This window comes from Amblyomma mixtum, chromosome 9 (genome assembly GCF_055824585.1).
Source record: "Amblyomma mixtum isolate Tamu chromosome 9, ASM5582458v1, whole genome shotgun sequence".
In the NCBI taxonomy this organism is placed as follows: domain Eukaryota; kingdom Metazoa; phylum Arthropoda; class Arachnida; order Ixodida; family Ixodidae; genus Amblyomma; species Amblyomma mixtum.
The window spans coordinates 68480754-68505872 of record NC_143020.1 but is presented as its reverse complement, the minus strand read 5'-3'; the positions used below and the strand labels follow the sequence as shown (position 1 = coordinate 68505872).

General features: G+C 44.7%; 1 protein-coding gene across 1 annotated transcript; it reads right to left on the bottom strand.

Annotated features, from left to right (window-relative positions):
• Positions 1-867: 867 nt before the first annotated feature.
• Positions 868-23139, bottom strand: LOC149329538 (venom metalloproteinase BumaMPs1-like). Its single transcript, XM_089559265.1, has 14 exons — positions 23076-23139; positions 20364-20557; positions 19943-20038; positions 19740-19869; positions 17198-17242; positions 17006-17127; positions 13767-13838; positions 12553-12683; positions 9824-9873; positions 7635-7743; positions 6739-6879; positions 6378-6525; positions 3597-3716; positions 868-897 (listed from the first exon to the last, which is right to left on the bottom strand). Exons 1-14 carry the CDS (start codon positions 23119-23121, stop codon positions 868-870), a joined length of 1434 nt encoding a protein of 477 aa, XP_089415391.1. The 5' UTR covers positions 23122-23139.
• Positions 23140-25119: the final 1980 nt, after the last annotated feature.

Sequence of the window (25119 nt, the reverse complement as noted above, 5' to 3'; positions counted from 1 at the left end):
CACGACCCGGAGGTGGCTTTATTTTGCAATCCCATATGATATGATCGTAGTTGGCTCGTTGGCAGCAGTGTTTACAGTTCGGGTTGTATTGATCAGGATAAATGTGCGAGTGATGGGACTCCTATCGATCTTGTCTGTAGACGAGGCCGCGTAACCTGTTGTTCTTTAGTCAGGCTTTTGTCCGGATGTGGGAAAGTTCTTCTCTCTAGCTTAAAATGATTGGTTTGATCATGACATGTGATCATATGGAGTCCTTCGTGAAATTCAGGGAGTCACACTCATCCACTGCCCGATCGACGAAACCTCGGGCTTTATTGTGGGCTGCCTCGTGCCCCGAATTCCCCGAATGGGCTGGAAACCATATCAGTTCGGAATAATTAGGTGAAAATTTGGAAGCGTTAAGGATAGGACTACATGAGAGATGGCGATGGCTTGATTTTAATGGCAGCGGGCCTTGCTCGTGCGCGCTGAGCCACGCCACTGCCCACTTTGTCGACTTCTAGTCCGCCACACTACCCGGGGCCAATGAGCGATGAACCTGATCGCGTGAACTAGGAGAATGGCAGTAACGATGAAACTCAGGGCGTGACGATAGACCTGACGGGAGGCATAAACACAGACGAAAAGATCTAGGGCTTCCCATAACGATGAAAGAGGTGAGGAGATAATGATCGGATGAGTGCTGGTCTAGGAACCTCCTGGGACGTTGCCCACCTTGAGCCGACAGCCGAGGCCCATGAACGCACCGAATGTGGGACGGTTGACGCAATCATCAAAGAATGGCGCCGGTTCGAACAAGCGAAGAGCCGCCGAATTTCTTTGCAGTTCACGAATACAATCGCGATGTCGCCCTGCGAAGACTCGACTTCACCGTGGCCCCCGCCGATCTCTGAGAGCCTGACACGACAATTGCGCCAGGAACTAAAGGCAGTATCCACCGTTACTTTTCAACCACCAACACCACACAGTATTCCAGCAGTATTCCTCATACAGGCTGTTCAAATCTGTTGAAGTAAGTTGAAATCTCGCCGTTCAAAGGTAACGTTTATTGCCGTCCTCACATGCAAAAGCCATGCCTGCATTTCTGGAATGAAGAAGTGAAAAGCTTTATGAGCACAAGTGGGACAGGTATTGCTTGACAGTCTGCTATTGACTGGACTGCAGAGCAAACAGTTAAGGCGATATGTTCGGTGGTGTTTTTTTTCTTGTATTCAAGCATGATAGCGGTAAGTGATAATTTTTCCATCACTTTTGCAAGCTCCAGTGAAAGGTTTTTTATTGCTTCAGCTGACTGCTCAGGTCAGAGGTCACCAGGTCTGAATTTTAGCCATGGAGCCTGGCGCCACATCTCGCATCGACAGAGCTGTCGGACACTCGGTGGTCAAGAGAGCTATTGTCCTCAGCCCTTATGAACAGAGGTTCGAAATGCTACGTGAAATGAAAATTCCTCTCTTTGCTGGCTGGCAGCAAAATTTGGTGCCGGTACGCCTTTTCTAAAATGACACTTTACGATTAACAATCATAATATGCAATTAATCTAGACTGCAGGCAACGGTGATTGCGTAGCGTTTTAAGCAGACGAGCAGTGAAAAAGTAGTCAGTGGCTTTTTCAAGCCACTGAATGCAATATACTCTTTGAAAGCTTATACTTCATTCTTTATTTGGCATTACGTTCAGCGCACACAGGGACACTCAGTTACGACCGTAATTTATCTGTTCTACCCAGGTTAATTATTGCTACTATCTATCCAGTTTAGCTTGAAAGAATAGAGAGAAGAAATTGTACTAGTTAAAAATAGAATCCCGACTGACTGAAGCCAGTTATTTTTCTAGGCAGCCGGTAGGAGGATATTTTTGCAGAACTTCGAGCAACAGTATCTTGTCCGTTGCATAATACATAGCCGGTTCAGGAATCCGCCGCTGTGAATTATCAGCTCTTTGAAGGTTAAAGCTCGGAAACATCGGTGACTTCATTCTATCGGCGAGATGGCACAAAAAAGCGCTACAGGTGAGAAAGAAACTGGTGATACTCATGTTCAGTTTGGGCGGCGGTTAGTTTTTGGGACAAAACCTCCATATTCGTCTTCGCGATTCTACAGCAAAATGTATTTCTATTGTTTTGTCTTAAGTTTTCTGAAAACAGGCACCAGTCTTGATTAGTGTCAAACTGTTTTGTGCTCTTGCTTAAAGGTTTGTACGTTTGTTTCATCGTTTTGATGAATAAATCTCTATTATTATTATTATTATTATAAAGACCCGGCTGTTTTAGCCGCTCAACTTGTATAATGTAGGATTTTTTGGAGAGGTATATTACTTGTGCATTTGCTTGCAGCGTCTTATACATTGATTGCGAACGGTTTAGAGGACGAAAAATTTCTTTATCTTATTATTTGGTGTGTTTTATTAACATTTCGAAATGCGCCTGAATGATTTGGTCTGTTGGAAAGACCCAACCGCACCCAGTTCTACAAACTGGGACTGGTGTGGCTATACATTAAAAGTTTCTTTTCTTTCCAGTACCAAAAGCCTCATATGAATCGGCAGCACGTAATTTAAAGAATAATAATTGTTATTTAGAGGCTACCAACTGTCTTATTATTACGCTTCCCGTGAAAAGCGCCGAACATAAACTAAGCTCTAAACGCAGCGTTATGTGAAAACACTTGTGAAGACCCGCTGCCGCCGGCCTCCTTTAGTTAGCTTCCCCACGATGCACCATCCTTAGCGTGGTTAGTTACCTTAACTAACAAGGGAGGGCGCTGGCATCGCAGCGCCACGGATAACGTGATTGTTGCGCGCGCTGGGGAGACGGCCCTTTTTGGCTCGGGAACGGGGAAGCGCGCTGACGTTCACGCGCGACTCTCCGCTCTTCGTCGGAGGGGCGAATGCCGTAGCCTGGTGGGGGGGGGGTCGTTCTTCCACAGCTCTTCCCGTCCCGCCTCGGAGTTTCCCTTGCCCTGCGTGGGCGAACTTTCGCTCGTAATCGTACTGGTGAGTCGGACGTCCTCGATTCCTCAGCGTATTTGGTTTCTAGCTGGCGTTATTGTTGTTGTAGCAATAAATGCCTTGTTTGTGTCAGCCAGTGTGTCATTCCTTTCTTCCCTCAGAGCAAGGCCCGCCGTGGTCGGCGTGCGTTCGGTACCGTACGCAATCACCGGGTGGGGTCCCGTGGTGTTGAACTGGGTTAGCCACGGTAAAACGAGGGATACATATTGATCTCCTCCAATTAAAACCCCAGACACTACAATCCTAAAGTTCTCGGGTCTACCTCACATAAGTCTCCTTGCTGCTCTTTGTGTTCTATTCCATTCTTTCTTTTATTCGTGTGGTCTTTACAGCTCACAAGATGCATGCTAATCTCATGTTGCGATACGACATAGAGTACAATGCCATCGAAAAACGAAAGGCCAGATTACTAGTTAGATTGAATCGCTCGTGCACTTCCACATTCAGCCGTTCGCTCAGAGAGACAGTGAACTACTATTGCAAATCTGTCGGCAAGGAATAGGCAGGAACGTGCGTGCACTTTAAGGTGTATCCGGGATACTGCTCTTGTAGGGTCGCAGATCACCCTCTTCTACGCAAGAGTGTCTTACCTTATTAGGATTTTCGTCCCTGCAAGGCGTGCCGTCCGGAGCAAATACCACTGCATACTTCTGCTTTCCTTTCTTTACACTGACTGGGCAGTGAAATATGCAGTTGTCTTCAACTTTCACCTAAAAAATTCACAAACAAATCACCTAAAACAATTGGTAAAAGTGTTCTGTTTGTCTCGATCGACCGGATTAGTGGACGCGGTAACTACGACACCGATGGAATAGGGCAGTTGGTGGGGTGCAGGCATAATCTCAATGATTACCTTGATGATTTTACTGTAATTAATGCTCTTATTTGTTTATTATTCCTCAAAGTTCCACAAGAGATATTGTGTGAGGGGTGGGCTGACAAATGGTATTTGTTCTGACATATAGGATTTTCGACGGCAGATTTGAAGTGATCGGGATTCACGATGGCCGCCACTTTAGAAGGAAGGCCATTACAATCATTGGGCGTTCTGAGAAAGAAAGCCTGCTGATACGTTGGTTCCAGACTGCTCAGAGTAGACGGAATTAGGGCATGAACAAGTGTGATACGGGGGGAGCGTAGTTAAAGCTTTGATAAAATCTTTGATACAAGGAAAGAGGGGCGATTTTGCGATGGCAGGCTGTAGCGTGGAAAGATAGCGCTGAAATTTTAATGCCGAAGCGCTAGTGTACACTAGTAGTTGGAACAAATGAATCTGGCAGAATGGTTGTTTACACCAAGGACAGATATTTCCGGGAGGCTGAAGGTGGGCCGTGGTGGCGGGTGAATGGGTGGCGTGTGCAGGTGGAGGTTCTGGGAGGGGTTGGTGAGATGGGTAGAGCAAGGGGTGGGAGGTGGGAGAGAGACACAGAGAGACTTTAATGAATAAAGGGTGCGGGGTGGGAGGGCAGTTCGTTACCGAGGGGGGGGGGGACGGTAGCGGGAGGAGGCGGGTTCTTCTGGAGGACAGCTGGCATTCCCATTGCGTGTTTGAATTCGATTCCGTCCTCGCTCTTTTGTTACGCTGATACGTTGGCTTCTGTTGGGTGGGGGCTTTGTGTAGGATGGAGGTTGGGGAGTGGGTGGTGCATGGTGGATGGCGCTTCTGGAGGTGAGTGGCAGGTGGGTCTGGAAGTGGAAGGTGGATCGAAGGTTGGTTGCGGAGGCTAGCTAGAGGTTCAGTCATCGAATCTACCGACTGACTTCATTGTACTATTGCGACGCTGCTATTACTTTTGGTGTAAAAATCTCCGACGGAGTTTTCTTTTTTTAGAACCCGCCGTTAAGCGCTGCCACTCGTATGATCAGCCGGCCGGGTTACGTCCTATCGGGACGAAGGCCTCTTCCAATGACCCTCATTTACCCGTGTCCGACATCGGTCACGGCCAGCATGCTACGGCAATCTTCCTTAATTTATCTGGTCTACCAACATTCGGCGGTCACGCGTTTTTTCCCCGGGTCCCCCGACATTCGCAGGAACATAATTATTCTGAACCACTATTAAGCTACAGGAAATTACTCCGCACAAAAATTACTCCGCACAAAAATCTAATCAGGTGACAGGGGGTCAGTATAAGGAAATTGCAATTGAATATTTATATAAATCCTGTCAAATTCAGCTATATAGTTTAAAATTCGTACTATCCACGCTGCGCCTTCTGCGGTGAAGTGACTTACTTATATGGTATGGGCATGCCAGAAAAACGCAGCTATACAAAGAATCAATACCCCAACAACTGGGGACTGGGAGGCAGCGCTGTGAAGCTCACATTCGGAAGACAATTTTTTGCTGGTGAAACGTGCAAGAGTGGCGGCTAAGGCTAATGGGCTCCTGGAATGAGGGCCCACGCGACCATTTTATGCATTAAACTTTTCTCTCTCTTTCAACCGGCTACATTTCTCTACTGGAGACCACTTTTTGCTCTAACAGAGCGTCAGCTATAATTTCGCTAGAAATCGCGTCCATCCTTGCTCCATTTTATCTTTGCATATTTCCAAGTCGATATTGTTTTCTCATCCAGCTTGCAGTTTTTATAGTCTGTGGGCTTCCTTACGCTTTTCTTTTTTCAAGAAGCGTTGCACTATCCTCAGTTTATTTTCCAACCTCTTCTTCAGACAAGTCGTTTATGCCCCAGTGGTCTGTTTAAGCAGAATGCAGCTGTGCTGTGTCTTTGTTTTGAAGAATTCCAGAAAGCTTCTATTCGAAATAAGCGAATGGACTCCAAAAACACTCTAAGCTATTTTTCCTCTCGTGATAGTTATTTTTAATGGTAACGTGTGTCCAACACACTCGGGCAAACATTATGAAAATTAGAAAATTGTAAGATGTTATGAAAGCGTTGAAGTTAATGACCCATTTTTTCTGATATGTAGCGATCCTGTGCGATGTCAGTGCCTGATATTGCGGCGTCTTTTACAGCTTGAGTAGCTTTGAGACGTTAAACCACGTAAATACAAACCACTAACTTTCACTTCATGCGGGAATGATTTTCAAATGAAGTTTGAGCGAAGGTAATATATATGCACTTTCAAAAATAGTTTTATTAGCAACTGTCCTTAAAACAACTTCGGAGCTTTGCATACAACCGCCATGGCTTCTAACGCAATTGCTCACCACCAACTCTTATGACGTACTGTACTCTTATGGGATATATGACTCGAAGATTCCATATGCATGCAAACGAATCCTTAATCTCGCAATTTATTGTTGTCCATTTCAAAGCATATCTGTGTAGCCCAGCCAAAGCTGCCTCGATTTGGGCTCGAATATTTTATACAAAGAAAACTTTTTTGCTCGGAATATGATTCCTTACCTGACCATGAGTGAAATTCCTGTGGTTTGGGAAGAAGGCTTGGCAGTACTGTGATCCATTCAGCACACTTCCAGACTGCTTGGTGAAGTTCGGCAAGAAAGGAATGTGTTTCACGTCCTCCCTCCTCAAACAAGCTGAAGATCTCTCCCTAGAACAGAAGTTTTTTAATAATGTAAGGCTTATGCACAGCTAGAACCCCGTATTTTTGACCTGAAGTTCGCTTCATATAACGTTGTACGTGTTCTTTAATTAACAGATCAGACATGAAGGTGAATTGATAATTAATGATTGAACATTGAGATCTCGTTGGCTTGTTTACGAGGAAAAAGTGGTTTATCACTTTGTTGCTCAGGCTACTTACCTCACAAATTTAGATATTGCACGCTTGCTGCATACAGAAAACTCATAGTTACGGTCTCCTGCAGCATATGGGCTCATTATGTTGCCGCTCTCAAGGGGACATGCCTTGGCGTCATTTTCGCCGTCGTGACTGCAACCCAGCCTGTAGGAAGAGAGCTGATCAGTTACCACATGTGGAAGTGGTTCTGGAATTCCCGTTCATGGCATTAAAGCAATAGCACCTAAAGCAGCTGAAAACTGTCGAAAGCTGCTAAGAGCAGTATTCAAGAAAATTTACGAAGTGTGCTTGTCCGACTGGCACATCAGCTCCTAACCTAGGGCAAAGTACGAAATCACTTGGATACTCGGTTCTTGCACCTGCCATCACTGCGAGTACGAATACACTTTTCAGGATGCCCTTTGTGTTGGTTTACACTTCAGTGTCGTGAGATTTGCTCTGTCTGTGTCTTGGCAGTCAGTGAACTATTTAAAGATCCCAGCCACTCAAAATTCTGAAACTGCTAACTCATATTTTGCTGGCATGGATGGACACCCTGGTGCTGCTTAAATATTTGACAGCCACACATATGGAATACCACATGCACTGACGCACTCGGGATATTTTTTTGCTCTTTTTGTGGCCTCTATGCAGTCTTCCCAATGTGTACATGCAGGCTTGGTGGACTGATAATTCCGATTTCAGCCTTTTAATCCTGCGCCCTCAGCTTAGTGTAAAAGGCAGTAAACCGGGCTTTGTGAAGGCTCAACCTTCCGAGCTCCTTTTCACCTTTAATGTTATATCGTTATTCACATAAGAAATCAATATGCAGATAGAAACTATCGGCGACAAGGCGAGAGCAGCGGCTTCGAGTGTGTGTAATAAGTCACGTCAAAGGAGTGTCTTTAGAGGGTACTTACAAGTGTCCTATCTCATGTACAGCAGTTGGTAGTCCTGAAAACGTCCCTGGATTGTCTTCACCTTCAGCGAATTGGTTTCCTCTGCAGACCCCTTTCGGGAAGGCAAATCCTGCGTGTTATGAAAATGGGGCATCAATATTTCTATATGTCAAAGACACTCAGAAATCGAGCAAACGCTTGCATAGGATACCTGACTAAAGCTGAAATTTGCACTGTTTCACATGGCGACGCACACACTGGTTACCCTGAATACTACTACTTCTATTGCCGCCGCGGTGGCTCAGTGGCTATGGTGCTCAGCTGCTGACCCAAAGGCGCGGGTTCGATCCCGGCCGCGGCGGATAGAATTTCTTTGGAGGAGAAATTCTAGAGGCCCGTGTGCTGTGCGATGTCAGTGCACGTTAAAGAACCCCAGGTGGTCGAAATTTCCGGAGCCCTTCACTACGGCGTCTCTCATAGCCTTAGTCGCTTTGGGACGTAAAAACCCCATAAACCAAACCAAACTACTTCTATTACTACTACTACAACTACTACTATTACTACAACTACTACCACCAATACCACCACCACCACTACTACTGCTAGTACTACGACTACTACTACCACAACTACTACCCCGAATACGGCCACCGCCACCACTACTACTAGTACTACTACTACTACTACCATCAATACTATCCGCACTACTGCTACTAATACGGCTACTACTAGTACCACTACTACTACTAGTGCCACTACTACTGCTGCTACTACCACTACTACTAACAGCTCTACTACTACTACAACTCTGATTTTACTACTACTACTACTGCTGCTACTACTACTACCACTGCTGCTACTACTACTACTGCTGCTACTACTACTACCACTGCTACTACTACTACTACTACTACTACTACTACTACTACTACTACTACTACTACTACTACTACTACTACTACTACTACACCGACGCGGTACCCGGGAACGAACACTTAGATGTCGCTGTCAAAAAGAGCAGATCGACGCCGTGAGTACACTCACACGCGTACGGACGCAAACACATGCAAAAACAAAGCGACTTTTGCTTGAGCCATTTTCTGGGAGGCGAAGGTACTATACAAGCGCACCGAAGGCGCTTTATTAGTACTCAGGGATGTCAGGCTACGAGAAAATTGGTGTAATGTAAGTCCAGCTCGCTTAAACCTAAAACCACATCGCGTGGGAGCATGGTCTCAAAATAAAACTGGCTGTACCGGGCGCAAGCCTCATGCGTCGCTCTTGTCTCGAGGGATGCACTTAAGACTCCGGCAGGATCGAATGTGTAGTGGCAAAGAAAGAGGGTCAACTTGACGCTGTGTTAATTATGCGCAACATGCGGCGAATAAAGAAAATAATGTTCTGAGAAACTTAACTGGGAGGCATGAAATGCGACTGGTAACGGGCGTAGCTGACTGCTAGCACGACATGTAAAAACCGCAGTCCACCTTGAGAATAAGGACGACACAGGAATAGTGCTGATGCATACAGTAAGATACACGTAAAAAAAAAAAAACAGTAGTTGTTAACACTGGGCGACGATTCACGGCGTCTTGTATTACTCCGCTAGCAAATCACAAGAGGAAACAAAATCAACTTTTAGGTATGGTTTATGGGGTTTAACGTCCAAAAGCGACTAAGGCTATGAGACCCGCCGTAGTGGAGGGCTCCGGAAATTTCGACCACCTGGATTTCTTAAACTGCACTGACATCGCACAGTACACGGGCCTCTAGAATTTCTCCTCCAAAGAAATTCAACCGCCGCGGCCGGGATCGAACCCGCGTCTTTCGGGTCAACAGCCGAGCACCATAACCACTGAGCCACCGCGGCGGCGCAAATCAACTTTTAATGTTTTACTTCAGTAAACGAGTCAGTTTTGAATATTCTAGAGCTTGTAAATTTTTTTCTTGTGATTGCCGTCTTGTTTAGTTAACAAGAACAGTTTTAACAACGAACTACTTTATTGTCACAAAGGATTTCTTTGCGGCGGCCCTTAATGTGGGCGGAGCTTCTCCGCAGACTTAAACTGTATCCGACTACAGCACATGCCGTCACGTCGGTAAACAGCGTAGGTAGGCAGCACCACTAACACATATATTTAGCTGACCCTGTGTATTGCTTCTGAGAATGTCAACGGACTACTAGGCGATTCCATCTTATAAGTGCATACCTAAGTACGCCGAGCTCACACCATCTTTGCTCTTGTGAATGATGTCTCGCCTGAAAGAACGGAAAGTTGTGAAAAGAGAACAAGGTTGTCATTAAAGTATCGCATTACATATCTTCGCCTTACAGGCTTCGTGTAGTAGTTTAACCCATATAATTCCACTACATATCCAGATGAAATGCGACGCAGCCAGAAAGGACGGAGCACAGATGGAAGTACAAATGACAAAGCTAACGAACAACTATAAATGCTGAGTGCGCCAGTCTAGTCAGCAGTATATAGACTATGCGGCGGTCATGAGCCTAGTGAGTACGCCTGATATGTGAAGCAAACTCATTTAAGAAACGGCAATAGTTTTTTCAGGGTTGTGTTCCTTAAATACTTATGTGCAATAAATGACTACGCCATTACTTCATTCGCTTTACTTGTATGTCTGCGCCTTTTTCTAGTTATTTTTTTTATTCGAGGTGTTTGCCATTAAGCATAATGTAAAAGAGAATGAAAGTTATAAGAAGGAGTGTAAACAAGCCACGTTTAAAAAGTGGCAAAAGTTCGCGCATAAAGCGATTATCATGAGTCCACTTGCGATATTCGCCTGCAACGTCCCATCACCGGCCCACCCTCTTTAGGAAGCGTTGTCTCACGGAAGCTGTAGCCGGGCAACTCCACAGAGAGTGTTTTTCGCCACACTGGTCTGGCGCAGCACCACAACGAGGACACTTGTCAGTCACTTCTAAACGTTTGTCACGCCACCGATGACGTACAGAAGGAGTCTCAGCCGCTCCTGCCCGAATCTGGCGCGCAGATACCTCCTCCTCCCGAGTGAGACTCCGGGGGAGAGGGTACGAACACCTAGTTATACCGTACTATACTGGCTAAATAAACATTATTAGTGAGCACTTTGTTAGGTCTTATCGACTGGTGCTCCTGTTTGTGAGCTGTTTTGTAGTTTATTGAGTGTGACCATCGACTCATCCAAAATAACCAATCCTTATTTGATACGCATCTAGCTTTCAAGTGTACTACACTTTACTTGGACTCGCCCACTAACTGCTCGTGTTCTCTCAGGCACTTGTTGCCATCAGACTTCGCAGCTTGGTTTGAAGCAAATGTGTTAATAAATTAAAGACACGCCATCTTGCACTAACACTTATGTGGACGCTTATGCAATATAACAGTGTGTATCTTTGACAAAGTTGTAATTTTTCTTGTGTTGTTCTCGTCAATAAAACTACTGACGATTATTAAAAGCGCATTTCTTGCTTGTATTTTCCTCTTACCTTGGCTAGCCGTACGAAAACTAAAAGTTCGAATTCAGCAGCTTTCAGCAAATGTATGTGATAAATAGTCTGCACTGCTGTTTAGAGCTGTATTTTTAGCCCACGCTATGCATATACACTTTGTGCTGGCGAATGATAGAACACTGTATGGTGTCGGCTAAGGCAACGTTGATCCAGGCAGAGGCTCTCCGGGAAAAAGATCACGAGTTTTAGAGGGTCTTTTTGGATCTTTCCTTTCAGGCTCTTTTCCCTCACTTCTGTACGCAGGCTTGTCTTGCGTTTGCGTCCTCATGCCTGTTGGTACGGTTTATGAGTCGTCAGCATTAATAAGAATGCGATACTTAAGATCTCAGCGTGCTCTGGCTTATGGTATTGAGTTCGCGCTTTTGTGACCCACAACCTGACTTGATGTGGAGGGATGTTAATGCTGAAAAAAAAAACTATGTAGGCTTTAATAACTTTGGTTCCTCAATACAATACGAAGTTTTTCTTAGCGCACTAAGTATTTAGGCTGGTTTTTAATTTGAACCATGCAAAGTTAGAAGTGGTCGCATTCATACTGTTAATTTCTATTACTTGATATCTTTGGAATAAGGTTAACGCGGATGTTTGTGAATAGCTATGCATTTCAATAATTTTCATCACATACCATGAATAATCAAGCTGTTCAGTTCGCATTTTCCTAGCATTTCTTTTGTTCAGTGATACGTTCACTGCCTTCAGGTATTAATTACAATGACTGCTGGGAATAGTCGAAACTAGAAGCAAAATATTTACCTCAGGAAATAAGGTTAACCAATTCAAAGAATTATCTGTATCACAAAAGAACAGTTATCTCAGTTATTTAAAATTATTGTATGGCATTAAGAACTTTTGCCCGCATCTTTTTTTAATTATTGGCCAATATCGTAATGTTGTGGTCCTCGCTATAATGACTACAATAACAAAAATGACTTGAAGTACAATTCAGTCCTAATTACTGCTATACAATTTACCTTATTTGCCAAAAATTGGAAGGCTTCAAGATTTGCTTCTCAGCTGTGTAATGAAACCCTTAAGGGACCGTAAAAGACAAGAAAAATCTCCAAAGTTGTGGAGGAGGGTTCCCCTTTACATAAAATTGATTTAACCCCTGAAGGGCGCCATAAATCCTCTAATACAGGGCGGAGAAGCAGTCCATACACCCTGATTTCACAAGACAGAGACAGTACACCAGTTTGCTAAGAAGGTAAGATTTTCCCTGATTCACCCGATAGCATGGTCGCATACAAATAGGAGTGGTTCCCACAGTAATGCTATTAGAAAAATGCCGAGTTTTCGTTAGTGCTTCGGCAAAAATGGAATGTTTTACCTGTACCTCCCATCATACTGTCAGAGCAGGCCGACGTATGGTGCAGGAGTGTCCAAAATGCATTAGCTTCTAAACTTGCACAAAAACAAAACGTCACTTACGATGTCGCCAGGTAGACCGCGTCTGATTGCCGCATTACATAGTCTATTGCAAGGAAGTGCTTGAGATTGTTCAATGTTGCAGGGCCGAGAACTTTGCCTTCAGGGTTGAGCTTCAAATAAGGGTCCTTAATCTGCAGACAGGGAAATGTCAGAGAGTCGTCATCATAATAATCACCTTACCTACGTCCACAGCAGTACAAAGGCCTCTCCTCTCCCATATACCTCCAATTCCTCCTCTCCTGTGCCAGCTAGGGCCCCCTCACCTCCGCTTCCTGATTTCTTCAGCGCGCCTGCTTTTAAGGCTTTTAAGAGAAGACAAGCCATTGTCTTGGAATCGACTCGGTTACCTCAAGGGACCAAGGTTATCTTGCCTTCGCATTACATTCTCTGGCCACGGAATATATTATTTTTCATTTACACGGAGGTATTATGAACTTACGTTTGTTCCATGACCAATTATGCTATCTTTATGCCATACGCCTATCATCTTAAGCCTATCACTTTGCTTTCCATAGCTCACAGTGCTGTCCTCAATCTAAGTTGAGCTTTTTTCACTAGCCTCTACCTTTCTGCTCCCTAGGTGAGTCCCCCTATGATGCAACTCTTATATACTTCCCTCTTGAAGGATATTGGTAAACTGCTATTCATCATATTTTAAACAGCTCAAGGACAGGAGACAGTAAGGAGACATCCCTAGGGCTGAAGCCGACTCAAGCAGCGTTGTGCAGAATGTAGGGTTGTCAACAACACGAGAAACAAAAGACGAAAGGGCCCCTTGAAGAAGAAATAAAGTGCACTTTTTGTGAGATGGCCTTGATGATTATAGATCATATTTGAAGGAGCAAAGGACGGGGCACACTAAGGAAACAGCACGAGCGCACAGTGACCTTGCTTGTATCGGCTTCGACGCTCGTGGTGTTTCCTCACTGTGTCCTGTCCTTGGGGTGTTTTAAATGTGATCGGTAACCAGCACGCCCAACTCACAGGACTTGCACTATTCGTCAGCAGAGAGTGCCTGCCAAACGCACTTGTCACCATTAGTATTCTCCTAAATATTTCGCTCCTGTAGTCCTCACCTACTGCCGCACCTGCCTTAAGTAGGCGGGTTGTCTCGCTACTTCTAATGCTTCAGTGCGCATCGCAAAGCCAAATATTTTTCTCCAAATAGGGTACCATTGCCGAAGCAGAGCAATATTGAAAAATATGGTACTCACGTCGTCGGTCCTTTGAATTCCTGTTAAGGCGACAAATCCCATCGGATTTAGTTGCCGGAGATGAAGGCTCATCTGGGAGTAGAAAGTCTCTATTAAGCTCACGGGGATTTATTTATCTCCCTTATATATCCTGTTATAGCCAACACTAGTTCATAATCATAATGCCGAGGAACACTTGCGAATATGCCTCTTGGCGTGGTGATGCCTGGTGTAGTTGCAATCCTCTCAGTTCAGAAAGAATGTCATGCTGTTTAAGAAACATTATTGGTGATTACGACAAAAAATGAGAGAACTTTTCGCGGCGTCTTCGATACGAACTGGCGAGGCGAGTAGAGAATACCAGTTTCTATTACAGTTGCTGAGTGAACAGTGAGGGAAGACTGCGCAAATAGTAGTGTATGACGCGCAAGCTGGCGTCAAGTTCGATGTTGGAGGTGAGCGCTTTAAAAAATGAAACTGCTCAACACCCAATGGAATGCCATTTTAACGGAAAAGTATGCGGAAGATGTCTGTTAGAGTTCCGCGGTTTCGTGCGCCCATCTCGATGTGAAATAACGAAGACAAACTCCTCGTGTGTAAACTGCTTGCAAAGCCCACAGAAACAACACGCAGAGAGGTTGTGAAGGTAAGCATGTAAATATTTAAGGCAGAAAGCCAGGCTAGCTGGCGTTTAGATTGAAAGGACATAGTCCCTATTATTAGTGCTACTACTATGTCCTCTCAGTCTTAACCATGTAAATAATGAGGAAGCCAGTGACAATAAGCAGATGGCCTTTTACTCGATCGCGTAGACTTATTGAAGAAAAACAAGTTCGCAATGCTTCTTGTGATGCTTTGGAAAAGCACACGCAAATGGATGGCACACCAGACAGCTTAACTATGTTGACGGGGCCCTAGCGGTGTGAACAGAAAGGTATTCCTATAGTCACTCCTGCCGGCTTAAAAACTTTCTGCTAATTTCTGTAGATGCCTGAAAACTGCCTTGTGTTACACTTGGTGCGCAAGAAACTCAGAAAACAAAGATCCACGCCTCCGGAAAATCTCCAAAATAGCCTTAAGATGTCAGGTACATGCAACAAAATGAGAACACTATTGTAATGGGGGTTTTCGAGAAAGATGGTGGCGTCTTGTATTAAGGCAAATGACTTCATGCCTTTAGCTGCGTAATATGACAACCTCCGTCTCTCAAAGCAGCAATCATCGACGAAGTGATGCAGCAGGCGTACAGACACTATTACGTCAAGCTGATTTCGTACTTCAAGCCATCGCCCCATGATGGTGAACCAGGACGATCGCACAGGTAAATCGCACTGAGGAAACGACACAAAAAATAATCCGTGTAAAATCAACCTGAAGAAACCACAAAGTGATAATGTCTCTTTTCTAGACGACACCGTTTTAAGTAATATAAAAAGTATAGACTCTAGATGCTGCATTAGGTTATTAAAGTTTGTTAGTTCGCGGCGCAGAAGCCGATATGGTCAGTTTGACAATCGCGCGATATGACTCGCTTTATGCAGCGCTCAAAATTAAGCTTTCAGGATTTTTTAGCCTATGAAGCGAAGCACACAAACCTGCTTTTGCCATAGGTTGCGTGACCAGGGGTACACCAAGGCTGAGTTGATGGTCATTCTCAGTCTCCTAATTACCTCGAACAAACACTAAATCTAGTTCATAGGGGCTAATATTGTCACGGACTAGAAGGCGACAAAGTGAGCAGTGGCGCGGCACGGAGCTCTCGTTCCAGGCCCGCCGGCATTAATTCATATTATCGCCATCTGTCATCGCGTCAAGTTCTTGGGCTCTCCGTCACGAAACATTTGGTGTGAGGTGATCGCCATGCTGGCCCTGGAGCTTCGGCGTGCTGCGTCTGCTGTGGTCGTCGGCCTTGTGTTCCTGGCCCGCGACGCCTAGCTGTGCACCCAGCTCGCCGGACGAGAATCGACCTCGTCATCCGCCCCTGCCCCGTCCCCCGCCCCTACCATAAGACACGACGAACTGCTCTTACTGACGATATCCTAAGCGACCTGACCGATCCGAGACACGTGCGCACGCAGCCCCCTCCCCCTCCCTCCCCCCCCCCCCCCTCCCCCAGCCATGCCGTTTGGTGCGCCCATGAACCTCGAACTTGGGCTCAAGGTTACCTATGTGCAGAAAGCTTTGTGGACCAGTTCTCATCCGATCATCTCCTCATCTCTTTCATCGTGACTGCAGCCCTACAACTTATACTCTTCTTTGTTCACCCCTCCTGTCACGCACATCGTCCCGTCTTACGTTTCATTGTCCCTATTCTTGTAGTTCGCACGATCGGGACGATCGCTCGGTGGCCCCGGGGAGTGATGATGATGATGTCCTCAGGCTTAATGGCGTCATGGACTGGAAGACGACAAAGTGAGCAGTGGCGCGATACGGAGCACTCCTGCTAGGCGCGCTGGCATTAAATCATATCATCGCCATCTCTCATCACGTCTAGTTCTTCGGCTTGCTGTCACAGCATTATGCATATTTTATGAATGAATATATATCTAGATCTATTATTCATGCAGTACTTCATTTGTTACAATTTTGGCACTTGCTATTGTTTACAGATAATATACTCCAAATTTCCAACCGAACCAGCGTTATTATGCACAGAAGTCTGTGACGGCCGCCGCGTTGGTTCAGTGGTTATGGTGCTCGGCTGCTGACCCGAAAACGCGGCTTCCATCCCGGGCGCGGCGGTCGAATTTCGATGGAGGCGAAACTCTAGAGGCATGTGTATTGTGTGGTGTCACCGCACGCTGAAGTATCGCAGGCGGTGAAAATTTCCGGAGCCCTTCACTACGGCGTCCCTCATAGCCTGAATCACTTTGGGACGTTAAACCCAATAAACCAAACAAAACGTCTATAGCTAACCTGCACCCAAGATGATTGGAAAAAAACTGCCCACTAAGCTTTGTACGCGCTAAATATTTCGAAGGCTCTTAGCCTATTCACCTCATCGCTCGCCATTCACAACCGTCAAGTGAGTGTGTATGCGGATGAGACAACCGAATTTTATGAATTCCGCTCTACATATTAAAAACTTCGAGCGACTAAGAAAAGCACTTGTTTTATGGGGCACATGCCTTTGAAAAACGTTATATATTTTTGGAATTAAAATTTGTGCCCGAGAACGAGCTCCAAGGAAGTGCGCTGCAAACTTCGCAATACTCTATGGAGGTTCAATGAGGAAATTGGGAAGGAACACTTGTACTTACCGCGTGCACGAATATTATTACATACTCGTAATGGTCTTCTCGCTTCTTAAAATATGCCGTGTGGTTGAAGTCACTGATAAAATACAACTCTAATGTAAAGTTGTTTGGCAAGTCTCTGACTCCTGCAATGTAGTGCGAAAGAATTTTGGGCCGATTTTTTTTGCGATTTTCGTACAACTTCACGAGACCCACCTTTCTCGGCTCTCTCAGTAACTTCATCTTGATGCACGTTAGGTTCTGGAAAATATAGTAAGCAAAGTTACTGCCAAATGTATAATTGATTAGCGCATTTTAACAGCACTGCACAACAATGACATTTTTGACCGGAATGCTCAGTTTGTAAGGTAAAAATTCTTCAAAACTTTCTTAACCACTTTAATGTTTACATCTGTAAGGGAAGTATTGTAGCTTTTCGCTTCGCTGGTGTGACTTAAATAGTTACGAATGACACACAAATCATTCGCAATAATATTTGCGGTGTATTGAAGTTGTTTCTCTTCGTACTGCATCTGCTAAAAAATCATTCAGTTTCTGGCTCTCCTGCACTCTGTACTTCTGTAATATATGTATCATTACAGCTTTGTTGACTGTCATGCGTGAAACATATAAGGATGCCTGCCACAAAACCCTGAAACAGATATGTGACACCTACATACGTCATGATGCCTGACGCCTACGAGCTGATTTACTTGTCGTTCTCTACATAGGTTCCATCCAAGAACACACATTTGTTCCATCTTCCATCTAATCAATCTATTCATGCTAATGTAAACATCTCGTTTTTAGAAGTAGACAGGTTACAACAAAAGCCATGTTGTGACTTCGGAAGTGAGTCTGATAATCTGGAAAATGCTTGCACATAAAAGATGACTTCATTCTTGGAAAGAGGTCGAAGTCCGATGTCGAGAGGTAGGTTGAATAAAAGGAATACGGTAGAATTTTAATCACACAGCATCGTTCTTCCATCTCGTCAACATGCGGGTTCTGAAATGTTGCACTTTCTTGCAGAGGCGGACACCTTTGAAGAGCATGCCACACAGTAATCATGGCACTCTTTGCTAGCAAGTAATTATTCACACATTGAGGCGGTGAATAAACATACTCTACACGACACCGTACTGCAGTTTAAGCAAGAATGGCATTTGCCCATGGGTTGCAGAGTTCTCACTACCCCAATCAGGAACGGAAAAGAAAGGCGATATAAAAAAACGGCCAAACGTTGGTGCGTTAATTCCACGTCAGAATATTTTTTCCACACCTGTACATTTTCTGGATGGTAAAGTTATTTGGATAGGCTAAATGTACGAAATTAAGTGTGACAAGATATCTGCACTTCTTTGAGTAACTCGATGTTTCGAAAAAAAAAAGCTGTGTATTGCACCTGGTGAGAACTTTCGCTCCGTTTTGCTTGTCTGTTGTCCTGAGTGCACAGTGTTTTCCATGGTGAAGTAATAATAAATTTGGTAACTTGCTTCAGCTGACAAATACTTTAATAAACGCCGTGACTTATTCTCGTTCAGTGATGTGTGGACAACATTTGATCTTCGCTCATGAACATACGTTGAGAAAGTTCATTATTTTATCACATACTGGATCTATCACTACCATTCCACATCGATAAGATTTTACGGAACACATATTCACTTCCCAATATTTTTGTTGAAAAACAAATTTCATACGAAACATTATACCTGCTGCTTAATTTTAGTAGCAACGCTATCAGCGCGGCGTTGATTGCTTCTTGAGATAAGAAGTCCAAGATTATCGGACATCAGTTTTAATGCGAGAGCGTTAACGACCCCGTTCATAGGAAAAGGCGTTGAATCGCTAAAGTCCGGATTGGTCTAATCGGCTTGGCGTCATGCATGAAGCGGCGGAGTTGAGGTGTGATTAAAATGTATTATAAACTTTGACTTCCGGGCCGGAGCATGACTCAAATATAATTACAATATGTACGTATAAGAAGGAAATGCATTTCGCTGAAAATAAAACTGCTTAATAGGCGAGGAATCGAACTCCACACCTTTGGATTGCAAGTCGACATGCTATCCCTAGGCCACGCAGACGCGTTCGTGCGGCTTGGTTAAAGTGCAGTTCTATATGTATATCTTGCAGCGTTTCATATAATGCGTAGCTTACAAATGTATGCTAAAGAGTGTATGTGAGTAGAGAGGGACTAATTAAGGTAGTAGTGATTAGGCGAGCAGCAAAGTGCATGTGGGTCAGGGGTGAGTGTTCGCGAACAACTGTACTCTAGTGCCCTGTTACATTGGTGTGCCGTGACCTGCTGACAACATTAGAGCACGTGATCGGGAAATATGCTAATGAGATCGAGTGGAGTCGCTGACGGCGCCCAATAGTTCTATGGCGTCATAACCTTAAAGGGGGAGCTCGGATGTCTACCAAATTTTTAATTGTGAGGAAGCAGTGCAGTATTGAAGGTAGTGGCCCTTTCTTCCGATTCGTCTCGAAATCTTTCTTTTAAACTTTGTCTATCGCTCGCATCGAGTACTTATAAAATGCTTCAGGAAACGAAAAGGGAACGGTGTTACGCTAGCGAAAACGTTTATAGCCGAAAATCTCCAAGCCCACAGATGGCAAGCTTGGGGCATACATTCACTGATATAGTAGAATCTTACAGTTTACGAATAAATGGAGCTCATGAACAAAATTAGTTCGAAAAATTGCTTGTCCACAATTCCTCGGTATGAATGAATGAATGGAAGAATCTCACCGACTTCGACCACGCCGTCAATTCCCTCATGCACAGTTATCCTCGATACTCTGTGTGACCCTCTGCCGGACGTCGATCTTTCCGTAAGCGGCACCGGGTCAATTCGATGTGTGGAGTTTAAGAGTCCAACCTAGAAAGGTACGAGCCTAATCAAGGCCATGGCAGTAGAAGAGGGAGTGTAAGTTTAAAGACGGCTCACTTACGATATGATAATGTCCTTTCGCTTGAGGTTTCAGTAGGAGTGAAGCCTTCTTGCTGGTATCTTCGTACAGATACCTCTCTAGGTGAGATCCATCAACCTGCGATCATGCTCCCAATTTAAGGTTGAAACAGAATGAAATATAGCTAGCCGCGTATCAGCTGTGCAATGGTTAATCGTAAAAACCAACCGTATCCCAAGCAGCACGGGCAGTCGGCTTCATATTGGCAACGTATTGGCAAAGGCCTACCCTACAGAGGACCAGAATGAACCCATCCATTTGCAATATTGGGCCGGTTACATATGCTGCTTGGGATGTTTCTGCATTATACAGTTGAGTTACTATCAGCTACATCTACGTTAGCAAAGTTTGATTGCAAAGCTGCTAAGCACAAATAATCTAAGAAGGAGTAGCGCATGATTACATATCTGTCGCTGATACCGTCGTCTGTGACATCTCGGAGTAGAACACTGTCAGCAAGCACGGATGCTTTCCTCAGTTGAAGAAAATAGCCATCGTGAATGACGAGCAGTTTTTCGGACTCATCTCCCCGGTCTTCGTACACTTGAGGGTAGACCGTAAGGATTTGCTCGGAAACTTCCTTTTGGCTGCTGATGGCTGCAAGAGAACATGCAGATCTAAAAATTAAAGCTGCTTTTCGCACACATGTTTCGCCGCTTTCGTACGAAGATAAAACCCAGGCATGCTCTTTTTGCATTAATGGACTCGCCGCAGGAAGAACTTTGTTCCCTACTAGCATATTCACCGACATTTGCGCACATTTTAAGGCTCGCACTCTTTTCCCCATTGCTAGTCTCGCCATTACAGCAGGTGTAGCTAACAACGAACTGGGGGGCAAGCCTTGTCAAGGCTGTCTGTAAACTGAGGTTTCTGTAGACGTTTTCAAGAAATGGCATTGTTTGCAGGTTAATTTTACTTGTACGGGGGGTATTAGCTACGTGATATTTGCAGTTTATACTAGTTTGGACGTAATCAAGATCACCAAAAATTGCAGCCGCTGCGGTGGCTCAGTGGTTATGGTGCTCGGCTGCTTACCAGAAAGACGCGGGTTCAACCCCGGCCACGGTGGTCGAATTTCGAAGGAGGCGAAATTCTAGATCGTTAGGACTGATGCTTGGGCGAGTTGGTATGCCATCTTCCTGTGGTCCTTGTCTTTTCGCGCTGTTCTTCTTGAAATTCTAGAGGTCCATGTACTGTGCGATGGCAGTCACTACTGTCATCAAATTCTATTGTTTCAAGCCCCGAAAATTGTGTTCCAATATATTTTTCCACTCTGAATCCTGCAAAATTCCTGCAGTGTTAAGAAAATGTGACGGAAGGCTGCATGTAAAAACTTTCACTGCGTTCCTACTGGCGTGCTACAGGTCAAGACATTCTTAAAGTTTTTTTCGAGGAGCACTAATTTTGCTTCAGAATTATTGAGATGCAGTCTTCATTGACACATCAAGAGTGAGAAGAAAATTTCATGCAAGTTTGAAAGTCACGAATTTGAAAAAGAAACTTGTTTTGACCTGTACTACGGTCTTAGGAGTACGGAAAACATAAGGGGTCAAAATAGATGAATCTTTCTTGAACACATCTCTGTATGGTGAGTCAGTTTGAGGGCAGAAATTTTGGGAGAGCATTGAAAACGAGGCATACGAGTGGGTGCAACAATTCTAAAACAAATTTTTGCGGGGATTTCTAAGCCGCGTTGCCCCCCCCCCCCGCGCCTTCTTAAACATGCAGCTTTTGGCGGCAGGGCAGAGTGAATAATGAATACGTGACGAATGGAGTCACATAGTGGAGCCGAACCTGCAGCGACAATGTGCAAGTATTCATGCCAGTTAAAAACATATGTGATTAAAAATGTTCTTCTGAAAATGACGATACATAAAAGTTGCAAGCGTAGCTGAAATAAAGAGGGAACGGCCAGTTTCAAGGTAGGAATGAATTTTGTCGTTACTTCTTGACTGAAATTTAAAATGTTTCACGCTGTTTTCTCTCAGGACGCAAACCATGTAACAAAAGGGAAGATGTGATTTTCCCTCGAATATAAGAAGCAATCCTTGGTTGAAGGCGGATAATCCCGTTCATGTTGAAGCTGCCTGTACGATCGCAATTTAATCATCTTTTGGAGTGCGCGAATGAGACGTAGGTGGTGATAAACGCAGCCCGCTTAAAGTGCAGAACTGTTTAGCATTGCTGGTTTGGGCTAACACAGAACATCAACAAGGAAGTGCATAGTTATAATAGTCGTGAAAAAGGATAGACCGAATACTCAACTTTTATTATCGGCGTTTGAATTTACCCGTATAAAATGTTTGTCCCTAACCAGAAGAATCTTTGTCGAACTCTCGATTTAAAGAGCCCGGTTATCACTCGCGGCAACATTAATTAAAAAGGTATTTCAATATGTTACAAGGTACCAGATGTGGTGAGTTTGTTTTTCAGAGTACGGCTGTAGGTCTCGTTACTGTTCTCGCTGGAATATTCGAGCAGAAAAAATAAAATGTAAAGAAATGACGTCAAATGGCAGAAAGGCTTTCTTCCATAGTTTCCGCACTTCTTAAGGGGGCTCAATCTGTTTCGATAAAAATGATGGAATGCTTGGCGAACTCTGTCGTTTGGGCACAGAAGTTTGCATTTTTTGTTACTATGTCCGCCGAAAGATGCAGGCTAAAGAAGAGGGTTCAGCTTAAGTTAAGGACAACGCAGCGAGCCATGGAAAGAAAAATGATAGGCGTAACGTTGAGATACCGGAAACAGGCCGAGTGGGTGAGGAAAAAAACGCGGTTAATGACATATTAGTGGAAATCAAGAAGAAGTGGGGTTGGGCAAGGCACGTGATGCGAAGGCAGGATAACCGCTGGTCCTCAAGGGCAACGGAGTGGATTTCAAGAGAAGGCAAGCATAGCAGGAGGCGGAAGAAAGTTATGTGGGCGGATGAGATTAAGAAGTTTGCGGGGATACAGTGGCCGCAACTGGCAAAGGACAGGATTAATTGGACAGACATTAGAGAGGCGTTTGCATTGCAGTGGGTGTAGTCAAGCTGGTGATGATGATGATGTCTGCCAATAAGATAAAGGTCCTCTGTGTTTGAAATCAATATGGGATAAAATAAGTGGGTATTTACCAAGTAGTGTGCAGAACAAGAAATACTTCACCACTGCCTGATCCATTACAACCCGGCGAGTTGCACGAACTATTCTTATGGTATGGCTATTCTGCGATTTATAAGCTTGTACATCGCGTCCACGAATGAGCGTAGAATGTCAGTGCAGCTTCTCGCGTCTGACTGACTGCGATATAAAACTAATGTCGCTCTCGTCGACATAAGGCAGATAAATGTCGGGACGATCACTCATGCAGGAGGTGTAAAGTTCTCAACCTACAAGATGTACCTACGCCATGTGTTTTTGACACTTGGTGACCCTCTTGGATCGAGTGAAGTTGGCGGCTGAGGGAAGAATGGACCGCAAACACCTGCAGTGTCAGATGTCCGAGAGATCAACGGCCACACCTGTAGCCGGTGCTCTCTCATGTATTCAGCTCTCGACAGCATTCGCCAAGAAAATAAACGCGAATAAACGGCAGTATTTCGATTTAGCGTTCGTCTCAAAAACATGTAACAAGAATGTAATCATCCATCACGAGACGCAGCGCCGTGTTGGTCAAAACGCAAAAGAGTTTTCATACCATATATACTTAAGCTTTTTAAATATGTTTAGGAATTTGATGCTTCGAATTCAGAAGTGTAACTGTCAGTAGCATGGTGTCAAAACAACGCTCCCAAATTCTTAAGGGGCAGTAGTCGTTAGTGGCCATGACCAGTGAGGCATCGTCATCCTCATCATAATAATCATCATCCTCATCATCATAATCATGATCAGCCTGACTACACCCACTGCAAGGCAAACACCTATCCAATGTTTCTCCAATTAACCCTGTCCTTCACCAGCAGCGCCGACCGTGTCCCCGCAAACTTCTTAATCCCATCCGTCCACCTAACTTCCTGCCGCCCCCTACTACGCTTGCCTTCTCTTCAAATCTACTCCGTTACCCTTCAGGACTAGCGGTTATCTTGCTTTCACATTACGTGCCCTTCCCAAGCCCACTTCTTCCTCTTGATTTCAACTAGGATGTTATTAACCCACGTTTTCTCCCTCACGCACTCTGAAAGCTTGCGGTCTCTTAACGTTGTACCTACCATTTTTCTTTCCGTAGCTAGCTGCGTTCTTTTTTACTCAAGCTGAACCCTCTTCGTTGGCCTCGACGTTTCTGCTCGAAAGGTGAGTGCCGCTAAGATGCAGCTGTTCTATTGTTTTCTCTTGAAGGATATTGGTAAACTGCCATTCATGATCTGAGAGAATCTGCCGTTCAAAAATTTCGGTTTATCCGCCGTTCACGTGAAGCCCACGCCACACTGCGGCGCCGCCACGAACAACTTGACGTAAAATCGGGATGAGCGAGCCTGCCTCGTCTCATCCATAGCGTGAGTTGCTTTCGCAGTTTCGCAGTGAAAAGTAAGTTCGGTGCGGAACTATGTTTCTGTGGTTGATATTGATCTTGGAAGTGCTGGTAGGAGGATGCCTTCACGACCGGAACCGGAGGTGAGGTTGAATCCTGCGTGGGAATTAGCTTTATTATCTAAGCTACACAATGCGATGCCGCCGCTGTCAGAAAAGAAACAGAACAGGAAAGCATTGACACGAATTGGGCCGTCGCAGTGCAAAGACTTCAATGAAAAAGTCTAGATTAATAAAGTGACGGGGCAAGGCGACTAATGACCAGCTTCTAATAATATCTGTACCACCTCGCTTGTACCGAGGTTATGCGCTAATTGACTCCACAACCATTTTCGTCTGGAGGTATGAGACGCTGTCGAAGTTCAGCTTCCTTGGCACATTTTGGGCAACTCAACTAATGACAATCTCTTTTACACGTTTCTATTCTTTTGCCCTTTCGAAGCGTCTGCGGCGTCTCAATAGCTTTCGCGCTCATGTGCTGAACGGCAGTTCAGAGACTTGACTTGTCCGCTACGTCAGCTGAACAATTTTTGCGCGATACAAAAATACCAGTCTACTAATATTTCAATGCACGTTCAAGAGAGTCTTTGTAATTGAGATTATGAGGAGACCTTTCCATAAAGGAAAGGAGGCCTTTCGCATAAAGGAAAA

Coding starts and splice junctions, on each gene's coding strand:
- LOC149329538 (XM_089559265.1), bottom strand. CDS start 23,121: ATGGATCAGGCAGTGGTGAAGTATTTCTTGTTCTGCACACTACTTG. Junction 13,839..17,005: donor TAATAATATTCGTGCACGCG/GTAAGTACAAGT, acceptor TTCTACTCCCAG/ATGAGCCTTCATCTCCGGCA. Junction 898..3,596: donor GGGACGAAAATCCTAATAAG/GTAAGACACTCT, acceptor TTGTCGTGTCAG/GCTCTCAGAGATCGGCGGGG.